The sequence below is a fragment of the Mobula birostris genome, chromosome 5 (assembly GCF_030028105.1).
Source record: "Mobula birostris isolate sMobBir1 chromosome 5, sMobBir1.hap1, whole genome shotgun sequence".
NCBI classification, from domain to species: Eukaryota; Metazoa; Chordata; class Chondrichthyes; order Myliobatiformes; family Myliobatidae; genus Mobula; species Mobula birostris.
The window spans coordinates 169284715-169307382 of NC_092374.1; the positions used below are offsets into that span (position 1 = coordinate 169284715).

General features: G+C 43.2%; 1 protein-coding gene across 7 annotated transcripts in view; it reads right to left on the reverse strand.

The window, feature by feature from the left end:
• LOC140198021 (dedicator of cytokinesis protein 9-like) overlaps positions 1-22668 on the reverse strand; it is a 352664-nt gene that overhangs the window by 211300 nt on the left and 118696 nt on the right. For all 7 annotated transcript variants that reach the window (XM_072258835.1, XM_072258830.1, XM_072258833.1 and 4 more), the window contains exon 2: positions 18894-19010. In XM_072258835.1, the coding sequence (XP_072114936.1) occupies positions 18894-19010 (117 nt within the window). The remainder of the gene's footprint in view (positions 1-18893; positions 19011-22668) is intronic.

The following is a 22668-nucleotide window of genomic DNA, read 5'->3' on the forward strand; positions in this document are numbered from 1 at the left end:
TAGCGGCACGATATCCACCTTGGCCTCTTTATACTTGAATGGGCTTTTGCCTTGTTCTCATAGTGTTCTTTCGCGTATAATTTTGGTTAATATATGTTTTTCTATGTGAGTCTGTTCTTTGATGCCATTGCAAGTAAGTCTATCATTGCACCGAGTACACATGTACAGTGGGTTCCAGTTATTGGGACATCGGTTAACCAGGGAAGCCGCTAATTTGGGATTAAAGAACAAAAACCAATAGAGAAAATAGTCAGGATTCTCTTCATTTATTTGGGACACTATTCTACTTAACTGGGGCAGGGGACTGTTATGAACAGTTTCTAACTAACGTCAGTTGTGTGCACCTGCATGGCTGTTAGTTACAGCACTGTCCTTACAGCAAATAGTACATCACTTTCTCCTTCTGGTAGTATTTTCCCTCACCACCCCCTTCTTCTATTCCCACTCTGGCCTCTGACCTCTTCTCCTCACCTACCTTTTCATTCCCTTTCTCCCACGGGCCGCACTTCTTTCTTATCATATTCCTTCTGCTCCAACCCTTTACCTATCCTACCCACATATTTCCTTCTAGCTAATCCTATTTCCCCTCCCGTCAGCTTTTTATTGGGGCATCTTCCCCCTTGCTTTCCAGTCATGAAGAAAGGAGTTGGCCAGAAACATTGACCATTTGTTCAGTTCCACAGATGCTGCCGGACTTGCTGAGTTCCTCCAGCATTTTGTCTGTGTTGCTTTGGATTGCTCGCAACTGCAGAATCTCGTGTTCTTAAATAGTATCAGTTGTATGTGTTTGTGTTCAAAAATCAGCGATTTTTTGTCCCTGATAGTTAATGAGAAATAAACAGTAAGATAATTCAGAACTCTTCTGCACACTGCAGTTTCAAGTAATCAGGCTTGGAGATGCCAGGATCGGCCGGGAGTGAAAATGAAACAATTTAATTACTTCAAAAAGTTCGGAACTATGAAGAATTTGAAGGTATCAACAATCATCTTGAATGTTACAATAAAAGAAAGATTTGGAGGATGCGATCATCAAAAAAATTACATGAAGGTAGTCCATTATCTACACTAGGTATCTGCGCTGATGATGTTCAATTACAGTCCAGTAAAAGAACCTGGCAGCGTACACGGGAGTAATTCCTCCATCAACAACTATTAGGAAGTAACACACAGTTTTATACAACTGTAGTAGGATTGGTAATGTTCTAATTTGTTCTGTATCTCATTTAAGTATATAATTTGTTACTCAGTTAAACAGCAGTTTGTCATTATTATAATATCTTAACTATTTCCATTAAACTTCAGCTAATTGAGGCAGCTGTTTAATTGCACCGAAATGTATTCATCCTGATGTGTCCCAATTAGCTAGAATCCGTTGTACTTGTGTATATGACAATAAATTCTTTAAGATGTTATATATTTGCTTTATATGTCACATTTACATTGAAACATACAGTGAAATGCATTACCTGTGTCAACGACCAACACACACCGATTTATTGGGGGCAGTCGGCAAGTGTCTACATGCTTCCAGCACCAACACAGCACGTCCACAACTTAATAACCTTAACTCATTCACCTTTTGCAATGTGGGAGGAAACCAAAGAACCCAGAGAAAACCCACGCGGTCATGGGGAGAACGTACAATCTCCTTACAGACAGCAGTGGTAGTTGAATTCTGACCTTAAGCTGGCAATGTAAAGCAATACCCTGCTACGCTACTGTTCCACCCTCAACTTTGACTGACTCCTTCAAACTAAATGCAAAATACAGTTACATTACAAAAGGCATCGTAAGAACTCACTGGGACAGGGTTCCCCAGTGCTTTTTGTTGCCCCTGGTTCCAGCATCTGTAGTCTTGTATCAAAATTCAAAGTTCAAAGTAAATTTATTATCAAAATACATAAGTATATGTTACCATATACAACCTCAAGATTCATTTTCTTGAGAGTGTAATCAATAAATAAAATCGATGAAAGACCACACCAACATATGCAAAAGACAACAAGCTGCAAATACAAAATAAGTAATAAATAAATAAGCAATAAATATTGAGAACATGAGATGAAGAGTTCTTGAAAGCAAGTCCATTAGTTGTGGGAACAGTTCAATGATTTCTTTAATCATATTATGGTAGCTGCTCCTCACGGGCACCTTAACGATGAGATATTAATCCAAAATTTCTGTTTAATTACAATATTTTATTTTTACAACATACCAAGGGTGATTACCCTTGTCATTGATCCTCACAAAACAAAGCTTGCACCTCAGTGTTCAACAGATTATAAAGTTGTTCCATATTCCCATTATTTCTTCATGATCACAATGGAGAAGTGGGAGAACAACGAAGTTAAGAGCAGAACAGCTCACCCGTGTTACACAAATGTCAGTTTTAAGCTAACTGACACTGGACATTTTTAAAGAAACAAGAATGTAGCTTTTAGCCAGCTTTGACACAGTAGCCAAATTGGGTTGCACAAGTACCCAAACCTTACAACACATGAGCAGAATTAGGCAATTCAACCTATTCTCCTTTCTTCTCCCTGTAACCTTAACCCCTCTCATCAGTCAAGAGCTTATCAATCTCTTGCCTTTACTGCACCCAATTACTTGGCCTCCACAGCCCTCTGTGGCAATTAATTTCACAATTTAACCACACTCTGGCTGAAGAAATTCCTCCTCATCTCAATTCTGAAGCGACATCCCTTTATTCTGAGGCTATGCCCTCATATCCTAGACTCTTCAGCTAATGGAAACATTCTCTCCACATCTACTCCATTCAGGCCTTTCAAGAAACCAAGCTTTCTTCAGTTCAACCTTCTGCTACAATGAATGTCAAGAGTACTACAGCACAGCATCAGGACCTTTGGCCCATCTAGTTCATGACAACCTGATCTTCTGCCTAGACCCATCTTCCTGTACCCAGACCGTAGCCTTCCAAACTTTTCCAATCCATGTACCTATACAAGCTTCTCTTACATGTTACAATTTAACCACTTCTGCTGGCAGCTCGTCTCACACTCACACCACCCTTGAGTGAAGAAGCTTCCCCTCAGATACCCCCTAAACCATTAACCTATGACCTCTAGTTCCAGTCTCACCCAATCTGAATGGTGGAAAAGCCTGCAAGCATTCACCCTATCTTTACCCTTCGATTCTGTATACATCTCTAAGGCCTACCCTCTTTCTCCCACACTCCAAGAGATAAAGTCCTAACCTATTCAACCTTCCTCGATGACACAGGCCCTTGTGTCCCAGCAACATCACTCTGCCAAGCTATTGATATCTTCTCTTGTAGGTAGGTGACCAGAACCGCACCATTAGGCCCAATCTGCTCATGCTAGCCCTTTGAAAGAGCTTCTGAATTACTCCCACTACTCCAGTCTTGTCCCATGTGACCTTGGCAACTTCGCCCCCTCAAGTACTATTTTTGCAATGTCGTTTTGAAAATTCCTAGAATCAGAGAGGGATACAGCACACGAACAAGTTCAAGTTCAATTATCATTCAACCACACGTCAAAACAGCCAAACTAAACAGCACTCCAAGACGTTCAAACTTCCAAGCTCTTCAGCCAACTGAGTCCAGGCTAACCATCCTGTATCATTTGTGCTAATCTTACAAAAAAAACAACACACCTCCTATTGTCCCCCAATTCCCATCATCTCCCTCAGATTTCACCACTCTCCTACACACCAGGGACAATCCACAGCAGCCAGTTAACCTGTCAATCCACTCGCTTTTATGGTGTGGGAGGAAATGAGAGCACCTGGGGAGAACCTATGTGGAACCGTGCAGACTCCACAGAGATAGCAGCAGAGGTCAGGATCGAACCTGGATTCCTGGTGCTTTGAGGCAGTACCTCTGCCAGCTGTGCCACAGGACACACTTACCCTGCCTATCACACTCTTTTCCTGTTGAATCTGCTTCAACTATCTTTTCAGGCAGCACCTTCCTGATCACAATCGGCTGTTAAAAAACCAACTTCAGCAGCCAACCCCTGCCAAACCCCAGTTCTTCCGCCAATGGCTTTCACTCTAAGTCCTCTGGTCACCAAGCCTTCTGTTGTCAGAAGCAGTTGCCCCTTACTTACTCAATCAAAGCCCAGACAGATTCTGAACAGCTCCATTAAATCTCCCCTTAACCTCATCTTCTCTGACAAGAACAACCCCAACCCGTCCAATCTCACAACATTCGAGAAGTCTTGTGTATGGTCACCTCATTATAGGAAGAATGTTGAAGCTTTAGCGAAGGTGCAGAGGAGATTTAAGATCCTGCTTGGATTAGAGAGCATATCTTTTGAGGAAAGGTTAAGCAAACTATGTCTTTTCTCTTTGGAATGGAGGAGGATGACAGGTGACTTGATAGAGGTGTATAAGATAAAAGACACAGATAGAGTGGACAGCCAGTGCCTTTTTCCTAAGAAGAAATAGCTAATACAACAGGAAAGAGAGTGATGGTGCATGGAATGTGCTGCCAGGGCTGGTGGTAGAGGCCGATACATCATGGACATTTAAGAGACTTAAATAGGCACATGGATGAAAGGAAAACGGAGGACTTTGAAAGAGAGAAGTTGAGACTGATCTTGTTGTATGACAAAAGGTCAGTAAAACATTGTGGGCCAAATGGACTGTACTGTGCTGTATTATTCTATGTTCAATGTTCTAAAACTGATTGTGTTTACTTTCGTTCTGTTATAGTTGGGATGTGGTTATTGTAGATCGAGTGCAAAAAAAAACAAGATCTACAAGGATGTTGCGAGGACTCAAGGGGCTGAGTAACAGGGAGAGATTAGACAGTCTGAGCCTTTGCTCCGTGGAGGGGAGGAGATTGAGGGGTGAATTCATAGAGGTATATAAAATCATAAGCAGCATAAATAGGGTAAGCGGTTTTGTTCCAGGGTTGGAGAATGGAAAACCAGAGGATATAGTTTTATTGTTAGAGGTGAAAGGTTCAGTAAGAACCTGAGGGGCAGCTTTTTTTTAAGGCAGGAGATTGCACACGTATGGAACCAGCTGCCAGAGGAAGTGGTTGAGACAGGAACATCAGATGGATTTAAGATGTACGTGCTCAGGTATATGGATGATAAGAGTTTAGATGTCAAGAGTTACAGATACAGCACAGTAACAGGCCTCCCAGCCCAATGACTCCATGCTGCCCAGTTACACCGCTGTGACCTACTAACCTGCACCACTTTGGAATAGAGGAAGAAACTGGAGCACCTGGAGGAAACCCACATGGTCATGGGGAGAATATGCAAACCCCTTACAGACAGTGGCGGTACTGAACCTGGATTGCTGATGCTGTGACAGCATTGCCATATCACTAAGCTCTCGATCTCTCCCCTGTACTCCAATCCAGAGGAATATGGGCCAAGTGCTGAGAAATGGGATTATCTTGAATTTCCATTTTGGTTAGCATGGACTGAAGGGCCCTTTCTCCATGCCATACAGCTCTGCGACTCCACTGTTGCTGGAACCATTCCAGTAAATCTCCTTGGCCCAACCAAGAGATTTATACATATTCAACACTAACTTCCTTGCTTTTATGTTCTGTGCCTCTAATTACAAAGCTCCTCTTATCAGTATCATCAAAAACTTCTGAACATGCCTTGAGGATTCTCTCCGTTCAAAAAGCACCATGACTGACCCCATACAACAGCTCAGAAAGTAAATTTGCCAATGTGCAAACAGACAAGGTACTATTGTGGTTTTCTTTTATTACAAGGTTTATTTACAATTAGGGAAAGCAGTGATTTCATCCTTTTGACATGAGGTCAATTCTGGGGACACTGTGTTTCTTGGCTTTGGATATATGCAGTAAACTGGAGTTAAAAATAACAGACTTTAAAAGCTCCCTGCATCTTACAAAAACATAAACCTTCCCAAGCCTTTCATCCACAAAACTGGTCAAATATGAAATGAAACGGCCTTCCTGTTATTGTTCCCCCCACACAGAACATTACAGCACAGGAACAGGCTCTTCGGCACAGCATATCTGTGCCCACCATGATGCCAATCTAACTCATCCCGTCTGTCTAAACATGGTCTATGTCTCTCCATTCCCTGCCTGTGGATGTGTCTGTCCAAATGCTATTGTACCTGTTTGTACTACCACTCCCAGCAGCCCCTTCCAGGCACCAGATACTGCCTATGTAAAAGAACTTACCTCACACATCTCCTTAAAACCTTTCCCACTCTGCGAACCTTAAATGCACAGATACTTATATCATCACTAAAGCATTTATTTTTATCAGTTCTAGCCACCCTCCTGAAGAAGAGGTTGTGGGTTCCAGTCCCACTCAAATGGACTTGCAAATTTCTACAATGGCTCCTATGGAGGGCATTCTGGCTGCTTCCATCACCGTTTGGTATGCAGGCTCCAATGCACAGGACTGAGGGCGCAGGCTCTGCCAGATCCAGATGGGGCACAACTTCTCCCCACCATCGAGAACATCTTCAATGGAGTGCCTCAAGGAGGTGGCAGCCATCACTAAGACCCTCATCATACGGGACATGCCCTCCCCTCATTACTACCATAAGGGAGGAGGTACAGAAACCTGAAGACCCACACTCAATAATTCAGCTCTTGGATCCCTTTTGCCAATCAACTGTCCAGCTCTTGGCTCCATCCCTCCCCCTCCTGTCTTCTCCTACCATTTTGGATCTCCCCCTCCCCCCTCCCACTTACAAATCTCTTACTAGCTCTTCGTTCAGTTAGTCCTGACGAAGGGTCTCAGCCCGAAACGTCGACTGTACCTCTTCCTAGAGACGCTGCCTGGCCTGCTGCGTTCACCAGCAACTTTGATGTGTGTTGCTTGAATTTCCAGCATCTGCAGATTTCCTCGTGTTTGCCTCAATAATTCAGGAACAGCTTCTTCACCTCCGCCGTCAGATTTCTGAACGGTCTTGAACACTACCTTATCATTCCTTTTATTTTTACACTAATTCATTTATTTTGTAATATATAGCAATTTTTCTGGTCTTTGCACTATACAAGATAACAAACCTCATCGTATAAGACAGTATGATAAATGCGAGTCCGATTCTGGGATTTGGGTACAAAAAAACCACCCAACACACTTCAGGGTGGTACTGAGGGCGTACTACAATGCAAGAGATGCCACCTGTCAGCAGAGATGATAAATAAGATGCTACACTCATTACCTTAAGGGTTTGTGGCGGAACCCCTCCACTACAACCTGTTGCAGTGCGTGCTCAGTAAAACTCATGAACTGATCACTATCAGAGTTGTGTGTGGAATCTTGCTGTGCACCATTTGACCACTGTTTGTGCATTACGGCAGTGATCTCACTTCAGTCAAGAATTTCCACTCCAAAACATTTTGGAACGTTTGCAAAGGGATGTGACACTATCGGCCTCCAACATACAAGATCCTAAAGAGGCTTGACAAGCTAGATGGAAAAGTTTTTTTTAAAACTGCTGATACTAGAAATCTAAAATCTAGAAATCCTGGAAGTACTCACCATGTCAGTGAGCATACGATGGAAAAGGAACAAAGCCAATCAGTTTCAGGTCAAAGGAGGTTCTGGGAAAGAACCTCTCCACAGGTGTAGCCTCATCTGCTGAGTGTTAGCAGAACTTTGTTTTTATTTTAAGGTTGATGCTGAGATGTTTCCACCAGTGGGAGAGTCACAAACAAGGAAGGGCACAGAGGTGCAAAATGAGGGGTGGTGATTTAAAACTGAGGTGTGCAGAAACGTCTCTCAGAGGAAGACAAATCTGCAGAAATTTCTACCTAAGGGGTTGGAGGGCTGACGGCAGATGTAATAAGTTGGAGGTAGATAAATATTTCAAAAATTGTGGACTTTAGTGTTATGAGGAACCAGAACTGAAAGTGGAGTCAAGATGTCGTCAGAGGGTCGCTTGTTCAAGCTCATCTGCGAAGCAGCTTAATTTCTTCCATTTAACGTCTCTTATTTTCCTTTACAAGTTGGATGGGGTTCTGTCGGGGTCCATGATCTACAGCTACACTCAAACTGCGGTTCCCTATGACGAAGGCTCCCACTCTCAGGGCTCACCTACCGGCTGTTTTTCGATATAAACGTGCCCTTGGGGGCGAGGTCCTGCAGCCCTGTGGATGAGTCGATTCCATGCTGGTGTCGGTGACTGATGGCATCGCAGGAGAAATGAAACATCACAAACAGCAGATCAGTTGGCGGAGGCCTCTGTACTCAGGCGATTACACTCTCTCTCTCTCAATGATGGGGTAGAGTTTCCTACCAGTTCTCAAGTTGGAGACCTTGGAATAAAAGCGACGCGGCAGACCATAACGTTGTAACCAGTGAGTTGTTTTGTTTTGTTAAGTCTCCCTTCTCGCTGTGGGAAGAGTGACACCTCCCCGTCCCTTTATGGGGGGAGAGGGGGAGGAGGGGAGGAGGGGAGAGGGAGAGGAGGGAGAGGGGGGAGAGGAGGGAGGGGGGGGAGGGGGGGAGGGGGGAGGGGGAGGGGGGGAGGGGGAGGGGGGAGGGGGGAGGGGGGAGGGGGGAGGGGGAGGGGGGAGGGGGGAGGGGGAGGGGGAGGGGGAGGGGGAGGGGGAGATACAGTCTGGGGTATGTCAAATTGTCGGGTGAACATCTAGTTTTTTTTGGGACTGCAGATCATGGTCTCTCTTTGGGAGCTTTGCTATTGCTTGCTTGGTAGGTGATGGGTGCTGATGCTTTCTGCTGAAATAAGTAGGGGGAGGATTGATGCTTTGCTGCTGCTTGTGTGTGGGTGGGGGGAGAGGGGGCTTTAAGATTTTACTGTCATTCATTCTTTTGGGTTCTCGACTGTTTTTCACGGCTGGCTGTGAAGAGCAAGAATTTCAGGTTGTATACTATAGTCATTCTCTGATACTAAATGGGATCATTGAACCGTTAAAATTTGGACCCTTGACCTCATAATCTACCTCATTATTATCGTGCACCTTATTGTCTACTTGCACTGCATTTTCTCTGTACTGTTAGTGGTTTACCTCGTTCTACCTCAATGCAAGGTGTAATCGTCCAAAGAGTATGGAGAGTATGCATGACAAGCTTTTCACTGTAACTCGGTACATGTGACAAAAATACATCAATTCCAGTTCCAAACCGGCACAGGAGAGGAGTTGGGGCCAGAGAGAGCAGCTGTGATAACTCTGGATGGTGGGGAAAGCTTGACGGGCCAAGTGGCCTATTCCTTCTATTTTCTTGTGCTCTACTGTCCACGTATTTCACTGACCTGACTCTGTTCTGCCAAACCTTTACACATTTTTCCTTGCAGTCTACCACACCTCCCATGTTAAGATCATGCATCTACCCTTGACTTGCCTCCCTTCAAACTGGACTCAACTTATGTACGTGGGATACATCAGCTCCATATCTCTGTTCACCACAACAGCCTTTAACACCTCATTTTTGCAGGTGTCCCTCAACACTGTACGCTGTTAATCTTATGTAAACAATCAACATAAAGCCAGGCAGCGTCTCCTCCTCACTGGCTTCATTTTACCTCTCCCCTTCTTCCATTCCTCTTTTCCCTCAACTGCTATCCAACCTTCCCTTAAACCCATTCTTGCTCTTCACTCAAACCTTCACTGACGGAGTGAGATACACATCCCTAAATTGCAAGGGAAAGATTTCTCCTGAATCTTGCCCAAGTCCCAACAAGTCACTGTCTCATCTATAATCTCAACTCCCAACACCACAATTACCTTAAAATCGGCTAAGTGCTCTTCCTGCCATGGAAACATCTGCTCCCCATTTCTGAGGCAGCTGGGTGTGCAAGCTAGGTCCCGTTCTGAGGAACTTGATCTCTCTACCATGTGTTGAGGACACGAAGGGAAGTAGTACTTTGCAGTTTCCTATTGGAACACCAACAATTCAGCCACCAAAATAAGAAATCCGGTCATCCCGCAGGGTGAAGAATAGCAAGGATGCAGAACCACGTCCTTGAACCTCTTGAACTGCCAGGTGAAAGCTTGGCCCTCTTGGGAGAGAGTGCAACTCTAAACTTGTACAATTTCCTGTCATGGTCAGTTCAAAAAAAGGGGCCCTGCTCCAGACCAGGAGGAATTTCCTGACCCTGATGAAGTTCAGTTAGGGAATGCAGCACCTAACAGAGAGGCAGATTAGGATGTTCAGCCCACTGTGTCTATGCCAACCATGATGCCAATCTAATCAATCCCAAGAACCTGCACATGGTCTGTATCCCTCCATTCCTTGCCTGTCTATACACCTAAAACATTATCAGATCTGCTTCTATCACGTCACCTGGCAACACATTCCAGACACAAACCACCCTCCACTTATAGAGACACTTGCCTTATGCAACTGCTTTAAATTTTCCAGCTCTCACCTCAGACCTATGACATTTAATATTTGACATGTTTGCCCTGAGAAAAGACTGCCTATACCTCTTATAATTTTATATTTCTGCCAGGTCTCCCCTCAGCCTCTACGTACCAGAAGACAATCCAAGTTTGCCCAAACTCTCCTAATGTCTAGTTCTCTCTATTCATCCTGAAGCCCTTCTGCACTCTCTCCAAAGCTTCCACATCCTTCCTGTAGTGTGTTGACCAGAAATGCACACAAAACTCCAAGGAGGGCATCAAAAGAGGAGCACGCAGATTGAGCATGAATCAGTACAAGGCTAGATAATGTGTTCCCCAACCATCTTCTTCTTCATGTGCCTTGCGCGTTACATGCTTGGGCGATCATGGCTCTCCACATCGCACGATCCCTTGCAGCGTCAATGATATCTCGCACACTTAGATCTGTTAGTTCTTTCACAGTGTCCATATATTTTCTCCTTTGCCTTTCTCTTCCGCGTTTCCCAGGCATACGGCCTTGTAATGTGACGCATTCTATTTCTCCCTTTCTGATGACATGGCCCGGGAATTTAAGTTTCCTCTCATTTAATGCTCTCATTAAAGATCTTTTTGTATGGGCACATTGGAGTACTGGCTCATTAGTTACACTATCTCTAAATGATACTTTCAACATTCTTCTAAGAAACCATATTTCTGTTGTTTCTAGCAACACACATCAAAGTTGCTGGTGAACGCAGCAGGCCAGGCAGCATCTCTAGGACGAGGTACAGTCGACGTTTCAGGCCGAGACCCTTCGTGTCGTCCTGACGAAGGGTCTCAGCCTGAAACGTCGACTGTACCTCTTCCTAGAGATGCTGCCTGGCCTGCTGCGTTCACCAGCAACTTTGATGGGTGTTGCTTGAATTTCCAGCATCTGCAGAATTCCTGTTGTTTCTATTGCTTCTAAGTTTCTTTGGAGTTCTGGTGTTACAGTCCATGATTCGGAAGCATACAGCAAGATTGACCAGATGTAACATTTTAGTAGCCTAAGCCTTGTTGTCACAGAAATATGTCTGTTGGTAAAAATAGGTTTTATTTTTTGGAAGTTGGTTTTAGCAATGGCAATTCATCTTTTTATTTCTACTATGCCTCTAGCATCTTGTGATATAAAGCTACCAAGGTAATTAAAGCTGGTCTTTTGTTCAATCTCTTGGTTACTGATATACAATTGGCAGTTGGGAGTATCCTGCTATTTTGATATTATCATACATCTGGTTTTTTACAGTTGGTGGTTCGACCAAAATCTGCACTTGTTTGTACTACTTTGTCCAGGAGGATTTGTAGGTCTCCTGCAGCACTTGCTATTAGGGTGGTATCGTCTGCATATCTTATATTGTTGATGTTAACACCTCCAATTTTTATCCCATCTAGGCCTTCTATTTCTCTGAGAATCATTTCACTATAGATATTAAATAATTCCAGTGAGGCAACGCATCCCTGTCTAATTCCTCTTTGAATTTTATCCAACTGCTTATACTATCATCAATTTTTACCGCCGCCATTTGATTCCAATATAAATTTTGTTGGGCCCTTCCGCCAATGTTTAGTTTAGCGAGAATTTGAAATAATTTTTCATGTTGCACTTTGTCGAATGCTTTAGTGAAATCAATAAAACATAAAAATACATCATTTTGATATTCAATCACCCTTTCTGAAAGCATTCGTAGTATGAAAATTGCATTCCTAGTTCCTCTATCCTCAATAAACCTATATTGCAGTTTAGAAGCTTCTGGCGTCAACTTGTTTTTAATTCCACTCAGAAGAATTCTCAACAAAATCTTTATTATGTGACTCATAGGACTGATTGTTCTATAATTTTCGCAGTCAATAGTTCCAGGAATTTTTGGCAGAGTTATAAATACTGATTTCAAGAGATCGTCAGGCAATACACCAGTTAAACAGTTCAAAAAGAATATCTAAAGAATATCCATGCCCAGATCTTCTAGGGCTTGTATCATTTCCACTGAAATTTGATCAGGTCCAGTGGCTTTACCATGTTTTATGTTTTTCATTGCTTTAGTTATTTCTTCTTTTGGTAATAGGTGGGCCAGAATTAGGGTGTTTAATATCTGGGGATTCCCCTCTATTATCTTCAAAAAGCTGTTCTATATACTGAATCCACCTCTCACATACTTTATCTGGATCTGCTGGTATGGATCCGCCTGCTGATCTTATGCATCCTGTAGAGGAGGTTTTCTTAATTCCAGTTATTTCCTTAATTTTCTTGTGCATTTCTTGTTAATATGGCCTTCTACTTCATTGTATTCTTCATTCAGCCATTCTTCCTCTGCAATATTGCACAATTGTCTGGTCTGTCTGTCTGTCTGTCTGGCTCTCTGTATTGCACTTCATTATTCTTCACTAACCTCCTTTGTTCCATCAGATCTCGAATTTGTTGGGTTATCCACCCCTTGTTGGTGTGTTGGATTTCTTGTACTGAGATTATCTCCTCTGCTGATTGCTGTATAGCATATTTAAATCTGTCCCATATAGGTAGTGTTCTTCCACAGCTGTTTTGAATTGTTGCTTAAGTATGCTATCATTTTTAAGCTCTCCCAACATATACTTCTTTCCCTTTTTTCCACCTTTCAGTTTCTTTAATCTTGTCTTAATGGTAGCTATTACTGGATGGTGATCTGAACCACAGTCTGCTCCTGGGTAGGCTTTAGAATTTGTGATATTATTTCTAAAGCGTTCATTGATGGTAATGAAATCTATTTGATTCCTTGTTCTATCTCCAGGGTTAATCCAAGTACACAATCTACGTGGATGGTTTTTATATCAAGTATTGGTGATCACTCGGTTGTTTCTGACACACCAATCAGTAAACCTTTCTCCATTTTCATTTTTCTCCCCTAATCCAAAAGGTCCTCTGATGTTATCAACCCTTTCCTGTCCAACTTTGGAGTTAAAATCTCCCATGACTAGTTCTATATCCTGAGATTTACATTGCTCATATACACCGTCAAGATCTTCATAAAACTTGATATCCTCTTCATCCACATCATTTGTTGGCACATAGGCTTGGATTATGCTAATGTTAAAAGGGTTACCCCTTAATTTAACTAAAAGCAGCCGGTCGGATATCGCCCAATATCTCGTAAGACATTTTAATACTTGTCTGTTTAAGATAATTCCAACTCCATAATATGCTGTTGACCTCCAAAATACATTATCAGAGAACTATTCTTACTGAATTTGCCACTGTCGGTCCATCGAATTTCTGACAGGCCTAAGATATCAACTTCCAACCTTTTCATTTCATTTAATGTGTTGTCCAACTTTCCTTTCTGGTAAAGTGTATGGATGTTCCATGTTGCTACCCTTATCCTTTCCCTATTGCTTACGGTCTCTGGATGACGGTCTGGTGTCACCTGCAGCACACGACTACCCCTACTGAGTGAGGTGTTGTTCTGTTGATTCGACTCAACCCCATTCACGCTGTTGTCTGGTTTCCTTCTTTTGTTTCTTTCCATGATTGACTAGGCACAAATTTCAACAGTGGTTTGCCGTTGCCTTCTGTTGCCGCAGTGCTCGTTTAACTAGAACAGGGGTCGGCAACCTTTTTGCCTCTGTGGGCTGGATCGAGTATTAATGAGCAGACGGTGGGCCAGATAAATGCCATAAAAAACTTAAAATATGGGAATTATCCATTTAAATACATCTAGTTATGTTTTGCCTCAAATTAATGAATAACACATGCTAGAAAATCCTTTGTGCTTAACCTAGGATGCCAATTAGTAACCAAAGTTCTCAGTTTAGTTCTTCTGTCCCACCATTGCTGGTGCCCCATCAGTTGTGATGCCAATTAACTTCAACACATTAAAGTTTCATTTCTGACATCACTTTCAGCAAAGCTTCAAAAATGTCTGCTCCAGTAACCGTGTCCTTCATAGGAATTAATTGAATAAACTCTTCATAAATTTGAAAAGTTGAGGTCACTCCTTGCACAAACACTGCAAGTTGAGCAGTGTCTCTCAAGTCTGTACTCTCATCAAGCGCAATTGAAAAAAAAAAGCAATTAGTTGCAGGCATCCCTTAAACAACTTTTAACATCTGCTGACATTTCTTCAACTCACCGTGTGATCGTTCTTGCTGACAGGTTGATAGATGCAAATAAAGATTTCTTTTCAGGACAAACAATATCCACCACTGCCAGTAAACATTCTTTGACAAACTCTCCATTTGTAAAAGGCTTCATCTTTTCTGCAATACATTTTGAGTCTTCGTAGCTGGCACAGGTATTTCCTTCATTTTCACTGCTTTTTCGGCACTCAGCGTCTACCTTCCTGCGTTTTGCATTCATTGCCATTGGAATTTTTTTCTTTGATTTTATTTCGAAACACGAGTTATTCAACAAGTATCGTAGCACATGTAAATATCTGGATATTTAGCGTGGATTTCTTGTTAAAACACAGTGACGCGTTTCTGTTTACAAATTTGAACAATCCCGTCTGAAAACCTGCGCTTGCACGGAGAGTATCTAATACATATTAATAAGGTAGTCTGCCTTCCCGTTATTCGTTATCTCCCAGTGTTTGGTTTGGAGCAAAACGGAACCTGGGGCCAGTGCAGCAAGACAGTGTAGCATGTCCATCAGTGTGGTCGCGTGAAACACTCAGAATAAGGAAAAATCGCTCGCGGGCCGGGTAAGCATGGTATCCCAATATTTGCTCGCGGGCTGGTCAAAATTCCTTCGTGGGCCAGATTTGGCCCACGGGCCTTAGGCTGCCTACCCCTGAACTACAGCATTTGACCTCTACTGGTGTTCCCAATTGGAAATCATACACTAGACGTTGCCCAACCTTTGCTGTCGTTTTACAAAGATAATCCTCCACCAAAACCTGGAATCCATCTCCCTGCTGCTGGAGACTTCAGTGATTTTAGGTGACACCACCACCTTTTCTGGCACCTAACATTCACCATAGACAGAGCTCCTTCAGTGAGACAGGGTGCACCGGACCTAAGCCCTACATGAAGGCAAAGTTGTCTTCGCTATAATCGCTATTGGCATTTCCTGATATTTAGTCAGGACCCAGCCACCCCATACACCTCAACCATATTTCACAGTAACAGCCCCAAGAGTTTAATCAACAACAAAGTAGTTTTGTGTTTTATTTCAGGTCTGCTAATGTAGAAATTGCTAACATACACTCACCATCCCCAATTGTCCCTTAACTAAGGGATCTGTACGTCGGAGGAAAAGAGTAACATATCACCAGGAGGAGGAAAGTCAGCAGGCTTTTTCCCCCGAGGACAATGAGGTTGTTTATAAAAGCAATCTACTTCACCGATCTGCTATCAGATTGAGACTTGCTTTCTTTTCCAAAATGGGATTTTATTTAATGACTTGAATTTAAAATCCCCAGCTCCCACAGTAGGATTTGAACTCCTGTCTGTGGACCAGTGGTCCAGGTCCAAAATGCTGGCTGCCAATACTATTACAGAGTCATGGTGCTACCAAGCAGTGAAAGTGCAGCCAAGCTGCACACAGAAAGTTCCCATGGACAGAAGCTCAATATGAAAACAATCTGCTTACAGTGATGAACAGTGGGGAAAAATGGGGGATTTTACAAAGGGGAAGAACAGGGCTACGGATCAACAATCTATAGACTCCAAGGGGAACACGTTACCAACAAGCATGCCTGAGCTCAGAGGTGTGTGTGCATTATACAAGAGGAGATCGTTTGCCAGGAAACATCTGTGGAACTGGAGGCTTATCGCATTAAGCACACATCGCTTCTTCCAAAGTACGGCACTGGCAGAACAACACAACATGGAGCATAATTTCAGGTTGCCTCTCCAATTCCTTCCGACAAACAAAGCTCAATTGTTCAAAGACCAAGAAAACAAACCATAAAAAGGAACCCTTTCTGCTGCATACAGAATTCATTCTTTTGAATTTCCTTTCATAGATAGGTTGTCGAAACAGATGGGAAATTTTAAATCTGTTCAAGTGAGAGTACTGAAGGTGTACAAGCAAGGATGAGGCAACCAGACATCCTCCAGAAAGAGCTCAATGCTAAACTTACACTGAAGCAGGAAAGTTCAACATCCTATTTCTTTTCCACCAGGAGGAGGAGAAAGAAAAGACTGGCCCCACCAGAATTGGTTAAAGAAAGATTTGCTCCATTTAATTAATTTAATGGAGAAAATCTGCAGGTACTGGAAATCCAAGCAACATGCACAAAATGCTGGAGGAACTCAGCAGGCCAGGCAGCATCTACAGAAAAAAGTAGAGTCGACATTTCAGACTGAAACCCTTCAACTGTACTTTTCTCCTAAGACGCTACCTGGCCTGCTGAGTTCCTCCAGCATTTTGTATGTGTTGCTCATTTAATAGAATAGAATTGAATTGAATTGACTTTATTTCTTACATCCTTCACATACATGAGTAAAAATCTTAACGTTACATCTCCATCTAAATGTGCAATCATAGTAATTTATAATAAATAGAACAGCCAATGTAATGTAAAGATAACTCAAATCAATGTGAGTTAATCAGTCCGATGGCCTGGTGGAAGAAGTTGTCCTGGAGCCTGTTGGTCCTGGCTTTTATGCTGCGGTACCGTTTCATGGATGGTAGCAGCTGGAATAGATTGTGCTTAGGGTGACTCAGGTCCCCAATGATCCTTTGGGGCCTTTTAACACACCTGTCTTTGTAAATGTCCTGAAGAGTGTGAAGTTCATATCTACAGATGCGCTGGGCTGTCCGCACCACTCTTTGCAGTCCTGCGATTGAGGGAGGTACAGTTCCCATACCAAACGTTGATGCAGCCAGTCAGGATGCTCTCAATTGTGCCCCTGTAGAAAGTTCTTAGGATTTGGAGGCCCACACCAAACTTCTTCAACCATCTGAGGTGGAAGAGGCGCAGTTGTGCCTTTTTCACCACACAGCGCTACGGCACAAAAGCAGGCACTTCAGCCCTTCTCGTCTGAGCCAAACAACTACTCTGCCCGCAACGGGACCACAGCCCTCTATACCAGCGGTCCCCAACCTCCGGGCCGCGGACCGATACATTGCCGCGAAGAATGCAGCAGTGCAGTGGTAGCCGGAACGCACCCAGCACATCTTCAAGAAGAAAGCCGAAATAAACAAGCTAGTTAATTGGCACCTAAGTAATTAGCTTGTTTATTTCAGCTTTTTCCTTAAAGATGCGCTGGGTGCGTTCCGGCTACCGCTGCATTTTTCGCGGCAATGTATCGGTCCGCGGCCTGGAGGTTGGGGACCGCTGCTCTATACCCCTCTCATCCACGTATTTAACCAAACCTTTCAATCTCCAATACTCTGAAGAGTCAACTCACAGTAAATCGTCCAACCCCCCGCAACATAAACAATCCAGAGATTTAATAAGGAATAATTATATCGATAATAAACTCCATACAACCCTCTAGCATTGAGATAATCCTTACATTTAATGGCCCAGCTGCAATCGTTTGCTCTTGCTGTTTTCACTGCTGATAAGATATATTTAAAAAAACAGCCAAACATTCATTAATTGCATAATATTCCCAATTTGGTAAGAATCCTGGATTACCACACTTCACTCCTGCAGTGCATTTAAATAAACATATTCATTAAGGAGAGAGAGAATTGGATCATAACAGAAAAAATACAGCACAATACAGGCCCTTTGGCCCACAAAGCTGTGCTGAACATGTCCTTACCTTAAAAATTACCAAGAGTTACCCAAAGCCCATTATTTTTCTGAGCTCCATATACCTCTCCAGGAGTCTCTTAAAAGACCCTATCGTATCAGCCTCCACCATCATTGCCAGCAGCCCATTCCACACACTCACCACTCTCTGCGTAAAAATCTTACCCCTGACATCTTCTCTGTACCTTCTTCCAAGCACCTTAAAACTGTGCCCTCTCGTGCTAGCCACTTCAGCCCTGAGAAAAAGCCTCTGACTATCCACATGATCAATGCCTCTCATCATCTTATACACCTCTATCAGGTCGCCTCTCATCCTCCGTCACTCCAAGGAAAAGAGGCTGAGTTCACTCAACCTATTCTCAATGCTTAAACAAAGGAAGGAGATGCCTCAGCCATTACTCTGATTCAACATACACCTGAAGTTGAATCTGCAGATATCCGCACAACAATCCTGTATTAGCAAAAATCCTTCACTCACACTACAAATTTTTGTAGAAGCACAATTTTTTTATGACAGGCCATTCTGCCCATTATGTCCATCGTCAATCAAACAACTCATTGAGTGCGTTTTGATTTCTGATAATGTCCCAATTAGCTGGGCTTATTCTCATGTTCTACCAAACCACCATTCACCAAGTTAGAAAGAATATTTTCTCATCCTGATGAATTTCCCTGATCATTTCAAATACCCCAGTCAGATCACACCCTCATCAGCACTCAAGGGAATTCAAGCCCAGTCTGTGTAGACCACCCTTCCGGCACCAGTACTAATCAAAGGAGGCTGTGGTGCATTCGTCCAATGAGCAAAGTTTTCCCAGACACAAACACACCACTCTGCCCAAACAATGCAATGTTCAGAACACACTTATTCCACGACTAACACCACTCACCTGGAAATCCTCACTAGGAAAAATCAGCATATCCCGTAAAGGATCGCTAATAATTTGTGCTTTCTTCTGCAGTAAGACATTCTCATAGTCAATAGGTTCAATGTCTTTTGGTTTGGCCTACAAAGCAAGCACAAAGATGATTAAAGTTGAAGAATATTGAAACAGTATTCATGTCTTAACATCAAAGCTGCTGCTCTGAATTATTACATAACACATACAAGGTGATAAGATACTTCAAATACATCATTGAAAGGACCCCAAACACTAATGTTCCATGTCCTGTAATCCTCGCACTGAGGAATCGAGGCAGAGGGGTTACAAGAGGGAATTTTGCTGCTTGGTACGCAGGTATCTGGAGGTACAGTGACAAGAGGTAGAGGGTCAGTAAATCAGGGAGGCACAAGAGTCCAAGGAGCTGAGAACATTGCACAGTGAAGAATATAGAGATAAGGAGGGATTTGAAAGCAAACAAGCATGTTAAGTCTTGCTGTGCTATAAACCAGCAGAGGTCAGATGGGAAACAGGCATGGATTGTCTCCTGTTTTTATCTCCTGGGCTGACCCATGTCACTTCATGTGTCCTCAAGACATGGAGAGAGGCCTAGATAGAGTGGAGGGGGACAGGATGTTTTCAATCTTGGGAGAGTCCAAGAACGTAGGGCACAGCCTCAGAATACAAGGATGTTCCATTAGAACAGAGAGGAGAAGGAATTTCCTTTGGCAGAGGGCAATGAATCTGCAGAATTCATTACCACGCATGGCTGCGGATGCCAAGTCACCGGGTATACTTAAAGTGGAGGTTGACAGGTTCTTGATTAGTGAGGGCACCAAAGGTTAGAGGGAGAAGATGGGAATGGGGTTGAAAAGGTTAATAACTCTGGGCCGGCTGGTGGCGCAATGACATCGGCGCTGGAGCCGGGAGCGAAGGTTTCCGGGTTCGAAACTAGTTGGGTCCGCCCCTGAGTACGCTTTTCATCCGTGCCGGGTTGAGTGTCGAGATCGCAACTCGACCTCGTAAAACAAAAGGAAAATACTGCAAAAAAACGTCTGTGTGAGGAGTGGTGCGCCACACGGTCTCTCTCTCACTCTGCGCCTTGTAAAAAAACCATGAAAAATCCATCATCACGGACACGCAGACGCACAGACTTGCACGCACGCAAAAAGGTTAATAACTCAAACGTGATCAAATGGCATAGCAGACTCAATGGACCAAATGGCCTAATTCTGCTCCCATGTCTTACAGTCTCATTCTCCCACTATTTCTCCCTGCAGCCTAATCATCCACACTCCCATCAATTCAATCAACTGCCTCCACACCAGGAGCAATTTACAACAGCCAGTTAATGCACCAACCCATGATGTGGGAGGAAACTGCAGCACCAAGAGAAAACCCACGCCATCACAGGGAAAACATGCAAACTCCACACACAGAGATCACCGACTAAACCTGGATCTCTGACACTGTGAGGCAGCGACTCTACTAACTGTCCCTCTGCACTGCTCTGAACTCAACAAGGAAGCGATCGCCACCTGATTCTGAAGACTTGTACCTTGAAAGCCGATACAAAAACAACTTTGCATTTAGATATAATCGTACCTTTAACCCAGGGAAGCACATCAAGCAGCTGGACAGAGGTGACATAAACAGCAGCACATTAATAAGAAGTGTCCACAGCTGCACCATTGTTTGTTCATTAAGCGAAGTGTGAAAATAATGTCACATACTTAAGCCCAAAAGTACAAGTTTATTTTGAACTGATAAGCTGGCTTGTTTCGCTAGAAGAAAATTCATCAGAGGAAACTTTAGAAAACACATTCGAAGGCCAAAAAAAAAATCAGTTATACATGGAGCTACTTGTATTGGAACAGATCAGGCTATCCAACCCGTCCAGCTCGTTCCAAGATTCAATGATACCCCAGCTCATCTACAATCTCACTCTGTACACCTGCCTTTCGCAGGTCAGTTTACATTTTGGTTATGAAAGATCGACCAACCTCAGATTACTGTGGATGGAAGAGTTGGAAAGCTATCATGAAAAACCAATAAAAGAGCAACACAAAATGTCAGTTTTCTCCTTCACCCCACCCCCACCCCACAGAGGCTGCCTGTCCTACTGAGTGTTCCCTGCATTTTCAGAATTTACTTCAGGATGGGCAGCATGGTAGCATAGTGGTTGGCACAATGCTTTACAGTGATCTGGGTTCAATTCTGATTGCTGCCTGTATGTTCTCCCACTGACCACGGGGGTTTTCTCTGGGTGTTCCAGTTCCCTCCCACAGACAAAAGACATACCGGTTGGCAGGATAATTGGTCATTGTAAATTGTACTGTGATCAGGGTAGGGTTGGATCAGGAGTTGATGGGTGGCATGGCTCAAAGGGCCACAAGGACCTACTCTGCGCTGTAACTCAGTAAATGAAAACATCTGGATCCAACTTTTAGGCTACATCCACACTAGACCGGATAAATTCGTAACCAAAGCTTTTTCTCTTCATCTCGACCCTCCGTCCACACTGAAACGGCGTTTTCCTCCCCCAAAAACGGAGATTTTCTAAAACGCCCTCCAGAGTGTGTAAATTTGAAAACGCCGATTGTGTAGAGCAGTGTGGACGGGGTAAACGGATATTTTTAAAAACGCTGTCATGATATGTCGTAACAGATGGCGGCATTTCATTGTTTTTTTGAACGCAACCCCCCACACAACCTAACAATTTCAGAACAGATGGCAACAAGACTGAAGCCAGAAGAGTTAGAAATGTACTCACCAAATACTTTGACCCACAGCTTACTGAATAAATCAGTATACTCACTTTGTCCTGTTTTCTGTCCTTGCTTGTATGAAGGTGGTTTACCTATTTATGCAAGTACTTCTCTGACAATAGGTGTGTAACAGCCTAACGTAACATTATATGGAAATACAGACATGTTTTATACATTTAACGAGGTTTTTTATTTGTCATGGTCCCTTCTGGCAATCCCCCACCTTATTATTTACCTCAGGAATTAGGCTTCAATCTCCTCGTTTAATTTCCAATCATTCCCAGGTTCCACTACCTACACACACCTGCTTCCTATCAGAAACTGCAGGATAAAGACCCTGTGATCGCAACAAGGAGCTGCCAGTTCGTTGGTCAACTCCGGTGTGAGTAACCTTGCTTCATGGTTCTTAGGACTGTTAGTTCTAAGTCTAGCATTGCTCCTGGATTCTCTCCAAACCAAAGACTTCAGGTAAGGACTCTCCTAGAAACCGATTCCACGCTCGCTATGGTGATAACGCCTCCCGACTCTGCCCCTGTGCCCATGTTCTGCACTTAGGTTTGTCCACCGCCATGGTCGTGTAACATTATTAATGTATTGCTTATGCAAACATTCAATAGATGCAATTGTCACTTTTGCCCAGTAACTCGTTTTATTCCACATGTTAAATACAGCAAAATAATACACAAAGACATGGCAAAAGTAAAGGCAAACAAATGAGGTAACAGCAAATTTCACTTTTGCCCAGTAACAAGCCTTATTGCATTTAGTTGTAGCTGTTGTCCCATTCATCGGTGAAGAGACTATGGCTGCAGGAAATGTTTCTGGACAATGTGCACCAAATCTTTTGTTTGGCAATTTCCTTTAAAGTTTTTCTAGTCTAACTGGACAAACGCGCACCAAGTACACAGTTTCCTCTTCGCCTGTTTTACATGTGTCCTGTGCATGCCAGTAGGAGGAGATTCACCCAAATATCCGTTCTAATGTGGACAGAGGTATTTTAAAAAACGCCTGGTGTG